Genomic DNA, 17,631 nt, shown 5'->3' on the forward strand with positions numbered 1-17,631 from the left:
AAAATATTTTGGAAAAACAAGCAAAATAGGCTCATTAGAAATGAGCATACATTTTTTACAAAACTGGAAAAACATAGTTAAGAACACGTTTGACAGCGGTTTCTGTGTAAAATGAATGCTCAGTGGCAGTATGGCAGCAAGAACTTTTGTTCCTTTCACACTAATGATATTTACTAGGACACAATATCAACGATAAATGATTATATGCATGCAGTTCTTTGCACAACACCAAACAAATCCCAAAAAATAACAACCATGATTTGTAATCGAATATATTTAATATTGTGCTTGTGATGCATGTTTTATGTTGTACCAGTAAAGCATGGTTCCACAAAAATGATTAAAGCATTGCAAAATCAAGGTAAAACTAAATGGTCATGGTGCATTTTTCTCTTACGTTTGCTTTTGAGACACTTGGTTGGGTTTAGGGAAAGTTTTATGTCAATAGTTTGTTGGTCTAGGTGATCTATACAACAAGTCTCTTTATTGTGGACTTGTACAAGAAGTGTATTGAAATGCGCAACAAAATGTACCCCAATTTAATTTGTCATCTAAAGCATGCCACAAAATATATGTTACATCTTGCAAAAATATAGACTGAGGCACGTATTTCCTATGAGCGTGGGCTGAAAACAAGTATTAGTCTCAATTAACGAAACCTCCAAATTGATGGCATTAGGTTTGGACTCTATTGAAGCTCTCATTGGCCAAAGTCAAAGCAAGAAGACATGTGATTCCCATGTAAACCAACCAATCACACTTATTTTTACAATGGGTTTTCACCCACACTATTGTTTCCTTGGGGCCATTTGCCTGGTTGAATTCTTATCGTCACTATGGACTACTGAAGTGATGCCAGCCAATGGGGATATCAAATACAACATTTAACAAAACCTGGATGATGCAGGATGCAGTGATTTGACTTTGTTTATTTTTTTGTGAGGTCATGAAAATGGGTGTGTATAATGTAGACATTAAAAATATAGTGAAAGAGCTAAAAAATGGTACTCAAAATAATACGTATCCCAACAGTAATACCAAAAAGTGAATGGCACATACATTTGCAAAAATATTGAATTGATCTTGATGAGGGTTAACTGTCACAGCTGTAAACACACATGCTTTCCTTTTTCCAGAAGAGCATTTGGTATCAGAAAAGCTTTGTTTTCAGACAGAACATAAAAAAATCTGACATTGATGTCTTCAGAAAATCTTTTAGAATTGAATCGAAAGGCAACTTTGACATTCTTAAGATTTTGTTAAGTGAGCCTTTATGCATCTGAATGGGTTGTAAATATACTACAGCACCCAAAGAATCAGAAACTGCTGCGTTTTACATAACACACTTCCCATTATAACTTTTGGTCAGCTGGATTGCTTTCTAACCACAACTGAACCACCCCAGAGTTTGTTCTCAGTAGGGCTAAAACCACCTCTATTCTGTCTGGTGGGGATCCAGTTGTGATTGCTGTGTTCATGCGCTCAGAAATAAAAGTACAAAAGCTGTCAATAGGCACACATTTCTACTCTTTAGATACTAATATGTTCTTTTAAAGTAACAAAATGGACAATTTTAGAAGGTTTTACCTTGTTGATGTGGACCTGTTGCTGGTACTGTTTCTGTTTCTCCAAGAAGTTCTGATGTTGCTGCTGAATCACAAGTTGAGCTAATGTGCTCTGGGGCAGCGGAGCCGACTGGGTGCGATTCAGGGGCCGGTGACGAGGCAGTTTGGGTCGGGTGCTGCTTGGAGAGTTTTCCATCATGGCCAGTGGAGAGGGTGGATGCACAGGACTTTGACCTATATAACAAAACATAAAGATCAGGTATAGATTAACACCCTGTCTGATTGATTTAAAGGAATAATCACACTAAAGAAGTTGTTGTGAATTGTCTTCATCTTGCCCACTTTGGTTCTATTGCAGAAGTAGTTGAAAACTCATTCAAATTTAAATGGTTTGTGGTCAAATGCATTCAGACAGCCACAAAAGACCACCTACTCACTGAAAACATGTGTTAATCCACTTAGAAATAGGGCCCTAGAGGTGCAACTATGCTCAAGTTGTTAACAAATCATACTTTGAGTAGGTTCTTTTTAAAGAATTGGTTAATCCATTCTTACAACTATTTGAATCATTTGTTTAAATATGTTACTGCAACAGAGCAAATTGCTCAACTATTTAATGTCAAATTTAAGCTGTCTACTGTTGAAAAATTAATTCATATTTGAAAATTCATGATGTGTATTTCATCCTTTAGTCTTACCAACTCAAATCCCAAACTGCCCAAGACAAGTACTTATTTCTATAGTGGTTTATACAATGTTGATTGTGTTAAAGCAGCTTTACACAAATAAACAGAACAAAAACATAATAGTAAACATAGTATGCTCATCATACAAAGCTGCCATATTACTTCAGTAGACACTGGTGCTTTTTTCGAAGTCTAAAACATCTAGTTACAATTAATTTATTTGAATATGAAATTAAAGAAAGTATAATTGCCTGGAGAACAGGCAATGGCAGAATCTTCATTTTTGATTGAAAGAATTCTATTCACTTGAAGTTCCTCTGTTTTATTATTAAACGTTCTACTACAACAGGCTTACATGCATCGAAGTCTATAAACACTATTGTGTCTATTGTGATTGGTCTAATGCTTATAGCGCATTTTGGAAACTATGTCTATTACCATTTTCAACAGGATGCTTCCCTTCCTGAGTAATCTCACACAGTAAAGAATACATTCAAGCCATTGTATCTCACTGTATGTGTGATCATTTGATAGACGTACAGTAAGTGAAATGTTTCATGCACATGGGATTTCAGACTGCATTAGTCTGTACTTTTCATATGTGTTTGTTGGAGAACTCAGTATTAATTACTGTTAATATTATACACCCCTCCCCACCACCACACAATTTTTAAGACAATGATTTGAATTACTCAGCGCTTTCACCTTTAAAACTTTGCAGACCTTTTTTTGTTTACACAGATACAGTCTTTAAGTCAGTGTGAAATAAAAATTTACAATGTTTATTTAGCTAGTGCACATTTTTATTCTTTAGTTGCACAAGTAATACATTCAAGTTAATCCACTGAAGAAAAAAGGAGTTTGTTTTGGTAATCGTCAATCAAAGTCAGTTTGACAGCTTCAGCCACTATATTCTTAACCACGCCACTCTTACCATTAGTTTGCTACAAGGGAATGATACGCAAAAAGACAGCCCCGCCCCTACTCAATATTACTTTTAGTCTGAAGTACATCAACATACTGAAATAAAAGTCTCAGCAACTTCACACAGCCTTAAAAAATTGAGGTTTTTGTAATGATACTATAGTAGAAACATTTTTGGTTCCCCAAAGAACCTTTCAGTCTTTGGTTCTTAAAATATCATCTATTTCTAAGTCTGGAAAAAAAAAACATGGCATTGATCTAAAGAATCTTCTCCATTCTAAATAACCTTTTGTGTACTGGAAAGCTTCAAGTTATACAATAAGAAAGTCTCTGGTTAGAATCCTAAATGTATTGTAGGCTGTGTTGATCTCACCAGAAGAGAGGATCTTTTGGTGGCGGAGTTGCTCCTTCTGGAGGAGGTGCTGCAGGAGAGCTTGGTGGCTGCTGCTCACTTTGGTCTCCATAACAGACAATGGAACTGGACCCAGAAGCTGGGTTGGCAATCCTTGAATGACCGCTGATACGCCACCACAATCAACATGCTTCTCCTGAAGACCTAAAGCAGCCTGACAGGAGACAGAGAGAACATTGACTACCTGCCAAACTGCTCAATATACTGTACTAATTCAACCAACACAGTCTCACAGCAATTCATAACTTTTTGATTTAGTGGCTAATTCATACACTGTAAAACCTAATGAGTTAAGTTTACTCAAACCATTTGAGGAAACCGATTGCAACAAACCATTTAGGTTCAAAAACTAATCCTAATGAGCACTGTGAACTTTATCAATTTGAGTAAATGAACAATTTGAGCACAGTAAAATACAATAAATGATAAGAACTCAAACTAACTGAGACTGTAAAACCCAATAAGTTAAGCCAACTCAAACCATTTAAGGAAACAGATTGCTACAAACCATTTGAGTTTAAAAAACTAATCTACTTGTACTGTGAACTTACTCCAGTTAAGTTGAAGTAATGAGGTATTTAATTAACTCGTTGCCTTCAACACTGAGTTCAAAACTCTTTTCAAATGAGTAAAATTAACTTTCAGTAAATTTTGAGTTAACTACAATCATTTCATTTGATAAAGTTGACTGTTGGGTTTTACAGTGTATGAATTCATACGATTCCATTTGTAAAATTTTGTACGATTTGCTCATCCCCCAATGATGGTTGGGTTTAGGGGTGGGGTTGGGTGCCACGCACCCAAAAAAAATCGTATATTCATATGACTTGAACGAATTAGCCACTAAACTGATAAAACATAAAATAGTTATGTTTGCTTTATATAAATAACAGGTTGTCATATAAACAAAGATTGTGCAAGATTGGATTTGATTGCCGATTGCCAATTAAAGACAAAAGTGTTTGTATGTGTTTACATTTTAATAAGCAGTAAAATGTTTAAACTCCAAATTAACTCAAGATTAAACAATACTTGGAGCTTGGCTTGATTGTTCTAGTTTGGCTGATCTTTAAACAGCGGTAATGGATGAGGTGACTAGGGAGGGCTGGAGTGCAACTGACACCAGACACTTAAGCACAATATTTATCTAAGGCCTATAAAATCCCCCAAAGTCAAAGGCCAGAACCCTGAGGCTACACATATCATCCAGTCAGCCAGTGATGGCTAGTCTTTCAACAGTCAAAGCAATATACAGCTGAGCCAAGGCCATAAACTACATTTCCCCTCATTTATCAGAGTAAACATCCACATTAAGGTCATTACAATTAAAGCAGTATTGGTGACTCTATATTTGGGAGTTCAAAAGATAAATAAATTGGAGGAAAAGAATTAAGTTGTGTTTACACCAAACATGACACATGTAAATCATATGAAAGTATTACATGTTTAAAAAGTATTATACAATGTTAAAGATATGATAATAATAAAACATTATTGCACTTTGTTTTTTAAAATACAAAAGAATACAGTGCAGTAACTAGAATATTCTATAATAAAAATTATAGTCATTTTATAGTATACTTGAAAAATACAATAAAATATTTTATTTATTTATGAATTTTTACAATATTAAAATTTGTATCATTTCTAAACTTAATCTTTTTTTTTTTTTTTGGCATTCGCTGGTAGCTCGATAGTGTATACATTGCCATTTAAAGTGAAGTATCACAGTTTCATATTTAGCTGTGAAACTGCCAGCACATAACAAAAACATCTTTGCATATCTATCATGCATTATTGCAGTTGGTTGACCTAAAATAGAAAAATGACTGTCAACTCTGTCGTTATGCAAATGCGAAGTCTAAATTTATTTTCTAAGTGTATACTTATTTCGGTCCAGTATGCGCATCTGCGCTCTATTTGTGTGCATCCCTGTATGTATATCTATATATGAAGTTCTATGAAAGAAGATGCATGTCGTTTCTTGACTTACACTGATGGGAGAAGAGGCAGCCGAGAAACCCAGAGAGATATTGGGCAGCGACGGAGACGTATAGAGATTTAGCATAGACACTGAGCTTTCAGGCCCTAATAACCTCGACTGTGACGGCCACCGCTGTGATGGAAAAAGAGAGAGAGAGAGAGAGAGAGAGAGGGGGAGGAAGGGCAGAGAAAAAGAGAGATATTTTGAAATCCCACTATGGACCATTGGAAAGAGCAACAGCACCAGAACAATAAACTTTAATGTACTAAAACGAATGACGGTTTTGTTCCTGCCACAGCGGAGCAGTATGAGCTCAACTGGAGGACATGAAGCCAAGGCCACAGAAAGGAAAAAAAGCCCACCAATCCAGACCTGTTTTCCAGTTGATATCAAAATTAAGAGTTTATCAGTAGGAGCATTTCATTTACCATTTTAAATTGTACAGAATTTATTTGTAAATTAAAATGTTTTGATTTTGCAAAATTGTTTTTTAAACTTACATAATATTTTTTTTCATGCAATTCAAAAGGAATTATTTCACAAAACTTTAACTGAAATAAAAAAAAAAAATTCCCACATTTATAGGAACCTGCTTCGAATGTTATCACTTGATTGAATGGGCATTATCTGATGTTATCAGCTGATAGATATGGGCCAATAGGGGCCTCCTGCACCTACTAGTAGGGTCAAAAGGCTGTTATCATCCATCCACATTGTTATTCAGCTTTACGAACAGAGAAGACTCCAGATCGAGATGTGTTTTTACATTACTGTGATGGTTGGGTTTAGGGTTGGGGTAGGGGTAGACGTTAATAAAATACAATTAATGGGAAATTGAATAAATACTATAAATAATTCTCATTATCTTCCGGCCGTAGCCATATGTGATCTATAGCTGATTAACCATGTGAATGGATGATAACAGCCTTCTGAGCATACTAGTAGGGGCATATCTATCAGCTGATAACACCCATTCAGTCGAGTGTTAACATTCGAAACAGCTGTTTATAGGTCTCATGGAGTAAGTAAATACTTTATCCTGATGGAAATTCAGGCATCCAGTGCAAAAAAAAAAAAAAAAAATACAAAAATCACAAACATACAGTCCAAGAATGAAATGGTAAAAGCTTGCTTATTCAAATTATTACTATATAACAATGCAATATACATCTTTTCTAAACAAATATAAATAATACAAATATGTAAGTAAACAGGCTTCACAATTCACAATTTAAAGGGTGTTGAAGGTAAAACAATAAATAAATAAAAAATCTACCTAAAAGAGGCTTGGGGAAAAGTCCAGGTGCAAACTTAATATGATGTAGGGATAAACACAGTATATTAACAGATATGTCTATGGCCCTACTGCGATGCATAACGGGGTTTGTCTTGGAATTAAAGGGATAGTTCACCCTAAAATGTTAATTCTGTCATCATTTACTCTGCTTGGTTTACAAGTGAACCATTTACACCGCTTGTTATAAATCTATGAGCTCTTTCTTTTGTTGAACACAATGGAAGATATACTGCCCAGCGGGCACCTTCCTGTCAAAACGACAACAAATTGACATGACATGTTTTTGACACCAATGTTAGATGTCTATTTGATGTCATTTTGACATCAAGGTAGTCAATTGACATTAAATCAGTTAGCATTTGTGACATGTTTTTTGATGTCATTTTGACATTAAGATGCCTGCTGGGTGAAGAGTGTTGGAAAGAAAAACTGACATTGACTTCCATGGTATTTTTTGTTCCAACTATGAATGCCAGTGGCAGCTTTTCCCCAACATTTTTTAGAAGATCTTGTCTAGTGTTCAACTGAAGGAAGAAAATCCTAAAATTTTAGAACCACTTGATTAAATGGTGAGGACATTTTCATTTTTGGATGAAATATCTATTAAATGCATGTCTGATGTGCACAATCTTCCCTTGATTTGATTTGATTTATTTCGAACAGAAAAATCATACACAAAACAATTCTTTAAACAAAATAAATTTCAACATGGTTGAAATGGAGCAGATGAAGCACAAGCTTATTAAATATGAATAATGGCTAGTGTATTCACTGCAATGTAGGGTAACTCTTTATTTTGACAGTCCATTTGAGTATTAGTAGACTGTCTGCTTAATATCTGTTGATATGCTCCTTCAACAGATATTTAACTGACTATAAGAAACTTTGCAAGTACATGTCAACTTACACTAACCCTAACCTCAACCTAGCAGTCTACTAATAATCTATTGAAAATTAGTTAGCATATAGATGCAATGTAACTTAAATTCAACAAACGAACCATTAAAATAAAGTAAGACCCAATATAGTAGTAAAAAGGTAAACCTATTTGTTGCCATGACATGGCAAAATATCGAAACAGATTTACACAAATTTGTGATTAAATAAATATCCTACCTGTGAATCCTTCCATTCTATTACTGAGCGATGATTCTGTTGAATCTTACTAAGCTACAATAAGCTGTTTGGCTGGCTGGCTAGCTTAACTTCTGCAAAAAACAAAAAACAACCACCCAACACTGGCTGCCTTCACATAATTTAGACACGTACAAGTGGTTGGTACAACTTCAGGTCATTATAATGTTGGAATTATCCACAGCTCGAGTGAACTTGGTACAAATGAGTGCATTAAAGATCTGGACTTCAGCTGCTGACAAAATCTACATGTTTATTGCACAAAACAATGATCAGAATCCAGAATGATTGCCTTATTTTGTATAATTGATACTTGATATTGTACCTTGTTTTTTGTTTTTCTGTTAACTTCTATTCATTGGATATTCAAGTTTAAAGAGACCGCAGGGGAGGGGGGTGGGAGTAGTTGAACTGATATATTTCATTATATTGTTTTTTTCATTGGTGTAAAGTAACAAATTAAAAAAAAATGATACTTGTCCAATCAAATCGCTCACAGAAAGTAAATCACATCATACTGAACAACCGCAAGACATTGGCGCTTCATAAATGCATCAAACTGTTTGGAAGCATTAAAAGTGTGCAAGAAGATGTTTAAAATATTTACATGCAATAATCGAGAGACTAGATCTATAGACTACATGTCACTGATGAGACGATGTATGTTTACTGTATGAGGACTGAAAAATGTCCTTAAACAACTTACTAATGCACTACAGAATGTTACGTTTACACATCTGTGTACAAATTGCATGTAAATGCATAAGCCGTTCACATCGCAATCCTCAATACTCACTACTCTTGAGTAGTTTTAAAAGGGCTACTTTTTACTCCTACTTTGAGTAATATTTGCAACAGATACTTTAACTCTAAGTAATGGTACTTTTACTTGAGTATGATTTTTCAGTACTCTTTCCACCACTGAAACACACCTAGTATCTTAGGAAGCAAACTGATCAGTTGTGAACTGTACTTCCTGCTCTGGGCGGTGCAGCCCATCAGCATGTGGCAGAGAGATGGTACTGTTTTACTGTTTACCCTTCAATCCCTCCTGCCTGTTCACTGACCTGAATGTGGAAATCCGGCCTTATTTGACCCAGGGGACCAGTTCCCTCTGAAAGAAGATACCTAATGTAACTGATTACAAATACGTCTCGCTTTCGAAACTGGCGCGGTGTGTCTACCCAGTCCCAGAGATGTCAAGCTTATGTCAATACAATAGCGATCGGCCGTGTTTGTGTTGTTAGCATGTCTTTGGCTACCAGCGGCTGGTGGATCAATTAAGCTCCGCCACCCACCACCTCGACCCTGGATCGCAGTGCAATAAGCATTCCTTGTCGGCTATTGCAAAGGAGGTTCATGGGAGTGTAAACAGTGGTGTTGAAGAATAACACAGCTGCTGAGCTGAGGCTTCACAGAGACATGTCACATTTGCCCAGAATACACCTCTTTGTGCGTAAAGTCCATGGGGACCCGGAGGAACCGAGCCGTGAAGCCACCAGGAAGTGAGTCAGAGGGAGCTAATGAACATCGGAGGAAAGGGAAAAGCCCTACATGTTCCTAGAGGAATATTATGGCTTCAGTACAAGTTACATTTAATTGACAATAGGGCTGCATGATTTGTGGAAGGGGGAAGAAAAATTGATTTTTTTATCTTTTTATTTTTGTCATTAAATTGCAATTTAAAAAGTTAGAGTATGTGTCTATACACACACACGCACACACACACACACACACACACACGCACACACACACACACACACACACACACATATATATATATATATATACATACATACATACACACACACCCACACACACTCTCACACACTTGCTAAATACGTTAACTTTATATGACTTCCTATAGATGATAGTAATGTTCTGTACACACTGTATATTCTGTACTCTTCCTCCAACCCTCTTCTTAAGACCCAACCCAATTGGAAAAATTCATTTTTTTTTTTCATTTTAAAACTACATAAGTTGGTGTAATTTTTGAGCCGATTTCCTAATGAGGAACACAATTTCACCACAAGGTCAACATTTACTGCTATTGCTATACTTGTGGGGACATTGGGTTTAAAATGAAATGACGGTTGGGCTTTGGAACTTAAAAAGGAAGTGAATGGGATAAATGTTTTGATGTTGCTTCTCAAAACAACTTCCATCGTTTTGATAAAATATGTGTACGATACAGAAAATATTTTTTACTCTTTTATTAGCATTATTTTCCCACCATGAATATTTGTGAAAGGTAATATTTTTATAATTAGTTATCTCTATATAGGTTGTTTTCACATGACGTGATTCTTTTATGTTCTTCTACAAGGAATCGCTATCAGAACGTCAACATATTTCTGTTTTATGTTGTTTATAATTTAAATCGCCCAAAATAAGAAATGCTGAAAAGCTTTTATATATTTCCAAACGCTTTCACTCATAATGGGGAGAAAGTTCAAGAAACTGGCTGAAAAACGGAAGAAAGGTGACATGTAATAAACATTTTTTCCCATACATCCACGTGTGCAAACATTTTTGAACTGAATTCGTTTGAATTCGTTTGACAGCACCAATAAAGATTATATACAGGCCTAGTAATGTGTCTAATTATGTTAATGTGTTGTATAAAAATCAGATACAAACACCACCACACTTATACAAAATCCAGGAGAGTATAAATAATGTACCCTGCCATGTAATCACTGCAATGAAATCTCTGTCTTGTTTTGCAATAATCCATGTCTTTACTGGCGTTTCGGCAGAATAAACATCCGTATGAACATCGAGATGCGCAGCAGCAGTGAATGTTTGTTGATGGTAAATTCACCAACAGAACAAAAAAGAAATGAACCCTTGCGACAAAACTAGACGGTTATTATGGACCACTTTTTCCCTCTTACAAAAATAAATAAATAAATAAATAATATTGTGTGTCCACACTTTTTGTATGCTGTTCATCTGTTATTTCATAATGTCTGAAAGATATCCACATGGGGAAAAACTATAGTAATTTAACATGTTTTTTGACTACATAGTAAAGTGAATAATGTGTACAATGCTTTGTTAATGAATACTACAAAATACTGTTGCATAGTAAACTGATAAACACTAATAAATACTGTAATGTTAGCATAAACACTGATGCATTGTGATTATAGTATAGAAACTGAAGCCTATTGAATTTGTTTATTACTACAGTTGTGTTATACCACAGCAACAATATAATTACTACGACAGTTTAATTTAAGTAATTATCTATAGTATGCTTCCAAACACTATAGTATTTGCTATAGTATTTTTTCATGTAACGTAATTATACAGTATGTACCACCTCAATGATATTTTAGTTTAGTTGAAAACCCGGCCCTCCTCATGATATAAGGATCATGCCCAACGTGTAGTTGTTTTCTATTTATATTTCCTTTGAAATACGGTATAAATTGCAAACATACAGACTTTCCTCTATGTCTCCCATTCAGTTTTTTACTTCCTGCCCTCCATCTGATTTTTGCGCTTCACCAAAACCATGTGATTGAAAACAACCTATTCATTTTGTGATAATGCCATAGGGGCTGGCGATTGAGCTTAAAGTGATATTTTTCCCAAAAATTAAATATTACTGACAAATTTCTTTTTCTCTTACCTTCAAGTTGTTACAAACCTGTTTATTTTATTTTATGTTTTATAGTTTTTTATATACAAAACAGATATTTTCAGCATCTGATCTTTACTTTCTCACCGTGAGCTTTACGAGAGCTGCAGGGACTGAAAACCACAAAGCTCGGCTAGTAAAGGTTAGCGGTACGGAGCAGGGGTTTGTGGGAGGAAGTGAACTGACTCTTTATTGTCCGTTCCGGGAGTCGTTTTCATTGGACTGCGACAGGCAAGCAGGTCACAGGCTGCAGAGACAGAGCAGTGTTTTCATAGCTGCATAAGGACAGACTGGGCTTGTGCCGAGGAAATTTATGGTGGGCCTGGTGATCACCAACCTTTCTTCTAGTCCTACAGGTACTGATGTTTTAGAAAGCTTTGAAGAAACCGAGAACGCCAAACTGTTCATAGACCTCTGGTGTGTGTGATAAAGCCAGTTTAAGGTAAGTACCTCAGTCCGTGTGGTGACTGGTAGTGAAGAGGGTCCGTTTTCAGCCCCCAAGGCACTGCAGGCCCCATTGGGTGAACTGGGCCCTGATCCTGGAGCACTGCTGCTGGCGGTGGATTCTGGAGAACAGTCAATAAAACACACTTATAGTACGGCCAAGTGCAGACATCATTTATAACAGCATTTATAAACTGTACAAACCTATTTATTATATTTTCTTCAGATATTTAAATACACACTCATACACATAATAATGTGCAACTTTGTAAAGCTGCTTTGAAACTAATTATTGTTAAAAGCACTAGACAAATAAACTTGAATTGAATTGAACAAATGAAGTTATGAATTAATATTAATATATATACATATACTCTATACACAAGTGTTGGAGTGAATTAGGGTGCTTTCACACTCGGTTCAATTGCCTGGACTGTACCCAAGTTTGATTGTCGCCCCTTGCCACTTTCTCGGTTGGCTTGTGTTCACACTGTCTTTTTTCCTTCTGATCCCCAGTACGGTAGTGCCATTGAGTTGTGTGTATGGCTGTTGCTAGGTGACAGACACGAAAGCAACGCACTAAAATGGAAAGATGTACGCACATCATGGTCGATCTGCTTTACTGAATCTTTTGGTTTTGAACATACAGAAATCGACTCGCGTCCATCTGCCACAAAAAATATTATAAACGTTCAGAACATCACACGATGTCTGCAAAAGCTGTTTTTAGAGGAGACAAGCAACCATTATCACTGTTTGCCCTGGCTCAGTCCTGCTTATCACCAAGGTACAGTATGCGACACACACACACACACGCGCGCGATTGAACGGCTAATGTTAGTGACCAGCAGAGGGTGCTCAACCTGCGGTCTGTGTGAGTCTTAATGCCCCAGTAAAGAGAATGGGACACTATACTGTCAGTGAGCGCCGTCTATCGGATGATACGTTAAACCAAGGTCCTGACTTTCTGTGGTCATTAAAAATCACATGGCAGAGTAGGGGTTGTAAACCCGGTGTCCTGTGTTCCTCCATCGGCCCTTACCCATCATGGCCTCCCAAACGTCCCCATCCACCGAATTGGCTCTATTACATCTCTCCACTATCAATTGATAAGTTCATAACTGACTATTTTTAAATTAACAAAATTCAAAAATATGATAACAGAATATCCAAATATGCATATTTTAATCATTCATTGTATTTTTTCTATTCATCCATCTATCTATTTATTTATTTACTATTTTTTTTAATGTTTTATGTTGTTATTTATTTATTAATAAATGAATGAACTAATAAATTAATGAATGAATGAATTATGCTTTAAAATATTTTTAAAGTTATTACCACTTTATATACATCTTAAAAAAGATATTGACTGGTATCTGGCAATCAACAAAAGGATGACGTCATCTTTGGCATATTTACAGAAGATCTAGATGACAATCTTGCCACTGTGTTTCTAAAACTAACCACCATCTGCAACCACTCGCTCCATTACAAAAGTACATAAGCAACCAAAATACCATGGAAAAATCATTCAACCGGCCAAGGCTGAAAACCACACTGGATAACACCTGCCAGAGCTGCTGTTACATAACAACATCAACACACTCAAACAGAATACAGCCGACACACAGTGGACACACAAACAGCAGGACGTCACATTTACTGCACCCTCATTCGTGAAAAAGCTAGCGTAAATAGTATTCAAAAAATTATTTGTATACCTAAATTGTAGTATGTCTCAATGAGTTTTGCAAAATTAACTGTATAGTTTAACGTTTCTAGTAAAAATTGGAACTGCAGATCTGTGCACACTCTAATGTCAAAAGCCGTCCACATTTATTGGAACCAAATTTGATTAGAACTACAAACATGATTAGAAGTGTTAACAAACTACAAACATGGCGGGTCTGCAAAACCGATGGTTAAGGCCAGACAGAATCTGTTGATATTTTTTGCTATTTCTGCGCAAAATTTTATAAAAATAGATTTTGCATTTATGAGGAATGATTTTGGGAGTATTGTAACTAAAAACTTAATATATGAAATAAAAAAACAACCTGTGTAACTTTTATTTAATGTTTACAATGCAAATCCAATTAGATCCACTCATTTGGTAAACAAAGCAAGTCTCTCATATAATATATCTACTAAAAGACAGAATATATTACTTTACAAACTGTATTGTAAATAAATCAAAAGAACATTTTCATATTAGACAATAATATTACTGAAAATTTATTTAAAAATGAATAAATATAAATGTACACACATTTACATAAGTAAAGAAATAGACTCAATGATGGGCTAAAAATCTGTGGAAATCTGTGGATTTCTGTGCGGTCAGATTCCGCATGGGCCTACTGATGGTTAAGTGGCTAATACTGCATTCACGTAATGTAGTAATTACCATACTTTTGAGGTGACAGCACATGATTTTCATCTTTGAGCTGTTGACATTCTTGGACTGATGATTATACACAGTATTTAACTGTAATATGAACTGTATTCTACTGTATGACATTTAAGCAGAATGTTACTGTATTTTAAAGTTTCATTGTAAAAATCCCTGTATATTTTACAGTAAATTTATAAATTACTGTGAATACATATACAGTAAGATAAATGGTGCTGTACATGTCAATACAGTATTCATTGTGTAACTGATTTACAGTAAGATCCATGTGCACGTAATATCCATGTGAATCCTTGTGATATGGTTGATCAGCTCTGCTAACAGAGAAGACTCTAGATCCAGATCTGTTTTTACATTACTGTGACGGTTGGGTTTAGGGTTGGGGTAGGGGTAGACAATAATAAAATACAATAAATGGGAAATGTAATAAATAATATAAACAGTATTTGTGGTTAATCAGCTATACTAATAGAGAAGACTCCAGATCTGTTTTTACATTACTGTGACGGTTGAGTTTAGGGTTGAGGTAGGGGTAGACGTTAAAAAAATTCAATTAATGGGAAATTTGATAATTGCTATAAATAATTCTGGCTAACCATGTAGATGGATGATAACAGCCTTCTGAGGTGCGCAGAAGGCCCCTTCTACCCCATTTCTATAAGCTAATAACCACTGATAACACCCATTCAATCGAGTAACATTCGAAATGGCTGGTATAAAAGGTTAATTGGGATGCCGCAATTGTTTACGCCCCAGGTGAAAAAAAGTGAGTAAATGTGTTTCTTTTAAATGCAATAAGTATCCTTTACTTAAAAAAGTAAACCCATGGCTTTAAAATTTTTAAGTATATATATATATATATATATATATATATATATATATATATATATATATATATATATATATATTTATTTTTTATTTATTTATTTTTAATACATTTTTTATACATTTTTTAAAAGCAAAGTCTACTGTTGATTTCAAGGCAACGGGTTTACACACTTTTTAAAGAAAAATAACTAGTTGCTTTTTACAGTGTGTGAGGTGCATTAGGGGAAGATACACATACCTAACAGCTCCAATGCTCTCTTTTTGAAGGGTGTCATGATATTGCCCTCTTTCCTCCGGAGAAGTGGACTGCTCCTTCGCTCCGCAACCTTCTGCTTTAACCTGGAGCGCACCTTAAGATTGGGCTCGGACACTGTAAACAAACAGGGAAATCATATGTTCTGGATCAAGTGTTGTGTGGTAGGGAAGTGTTTTGGTTTACATGCAGTAGAGGGGAGACTACAGCACATTTCTGGTCTGAGATCAATGATTTAGGGCTTCCTGGTCATCTGCAGAAAATGACACTGAGAAACTCAATCTCATTGTACATTGAAAATGAAAAGAAAAAAAAAGAAAACTGTTTTTGGCATTTATAATTTAGAATTTTGGAATTTATTAAAAGGGATAGCCCCTTGAGATGAACCATCTCCTTTTTGAGGGTGTCCCTAAGAAGAAAATAAATCAAACAGAGTACACGCATCATAACAAACATACAGCTAAACGAAACAAACAAACAAGCAGCACACTTCACCTGAAACACTTCCCACTGTCTAAAGCCTAAGTAAAAAAAAAACAAATAATCAAAAGTACAATTTGATTTACAAATAAATAAGCATTCTAATTGGAACCAATATTAATAACATTTACAAGTAGTTTTCAAAAAAAAAAGAACATAAATTAGTCTTGTAGTGGTTGTAATAATGTACAAACATCATCATTTTTAAGTAAATGCCATGTTTTCACCAATTCGCCATTGTTATTATTATTATTATTATTATTATTATTATTATTATTATTATTATTGCTATAACTATTGCTATTATTATTATTGTTGCTATTATTATTATTATTATTATGTGTATCATTGACATAGTATTGTGACTTGTTTTAATTAATTTGTTTGTTTATCTATTTACTTTTCAGTTTGATTTTAGTTTTAGCAATTTAGATTTTTTAAATCGTTTTATTAATTATTCTTTTTTAAAATAATTATTAATGATTAATTAGTTATTTTAAATACTTTAAATATTTTAATTTTTTTCAATGTTATTAATTAATATTAAAATCTCATCAATAATTTATTCAGACAATATTTACAGACCTTTTATTAAGCCATGTTGACATGCACTTTAAAGTGTACTTTTATATTTTATTTTTTCAATTTACTTTATTTGGTCTTTCTAGCAGTGGTTAAAGTAACAAATAAATGTAGCTGATATATTGTTAGGGGAAATAACATGCCACACCATACCTATGAAAAATACAATATTGCAAAACATACAAAAACAGTCAAAGACTGCAACAACAGAAAATGACATTGACATCATATTGAAATGACACTGTATATGCAGAATTTCCATCATCACTGAAATTCTGCTGAATTATGGAGAAGTGTGTTTTTATGACTGTAATGTTCATCTCTGATGGGAAGTGAGTGAGCAAAGCAGCCACCCACATTCACTGCCTCCCTTTGGGAAACACCCACATTGCACATAAAACATCGGTCTTGTTATTATGTGTGCTTTTTTTCCCTTTCAGTTCTCTATTGTGTAATAGTAACACTACCAAGTGTGCAGGTACATTGTAAAAGAGTGGTTGCTTGAAAATGAACAGCAATCATCTTGTTAATAATGTAAAATCTATCTATCTATCTATCTATCTATCTATCTATCTATCTATCTATCTATCTATCTATCTATCTATCTATCTATCTATCTATCTATCTATCTATCTATATATATATACAGCATGTCTGATAATATTTTTCTTCTGGAGAAAGTCTTATTTGTTTTATTTCGGCTTGAATAATTGCAGTTTTAAATTTTTTAAAAGCCATTTTAAGGTCAAATTTATTAGCCCCTTTAAGCTAGACTTTTTTTCTCGATAGTCTACAGAACAAACCATTGTTATACAATAGCTTGCCTAATTACCCTAACCTGCCTGGTTAACCTGATCAACCTAGTTAAGCCTTTAAATGTCACTTTAAGCTCAATGCTAGTGTCTTGAAAAATATCTAGTAAAATATTATGTACTGTCATCATGGCAAAGATAAATCAGTTATTAGAAATG

At 34.7% G+C, this 17,631-nt stretch overlaps 1 protein-coding gene across 2 annotated transcripts in view; it reads right to left on the reverse strand.

Annotated features, from left to right (window-relative positions):
• Nucleotides 1–17,631, reverse strand: part of hdac9b (histone deacetylase 9b) — a 49,203-nt gene that overhangs the window by 5,189 nt on the left and 26,383 nt on the right. For both annotated transcript variants that reach the window (XM_056476058.1, XM_056476057.1), the window contains exons 6-10: nt 15,584–15,715; nt 12,105–12,220; nt 5,581–5,703; nt 3,549–3,741; nt 1,588–1,799 (exon numbers count right to left, since the gene is read on the reverse strand). In XM_056476058.1, coding sequence (XP_056332033.1) covers nt 1,588–1,799; nt 3,549–3,741; nt 5,581–5,703; nt 12,105–12,220; nt 15,584–15,715 — 776 coding nt within the window. The remainder of the gene's footprint in view (nt 1–1,587; nt 1,800–3,548; nt 3,742–5,580; nt 5,704–12,104; nt 12,221–15,583; nt 15,716–17,631) is intronic.

The sequence above is a fragment of the Danio aesculapii genome, chromosome 16 (genome assembly GCF_903798145.1).
Source record: "Danio aesculapii chromosome 16, fDanAes4.1, whole genome shotgun sequence".
NCBI lineage: Eukaryota > Metazoa > Chordata > Actinopteri > Cypriniformes > Danionidae > Danio > Danio aesculapii.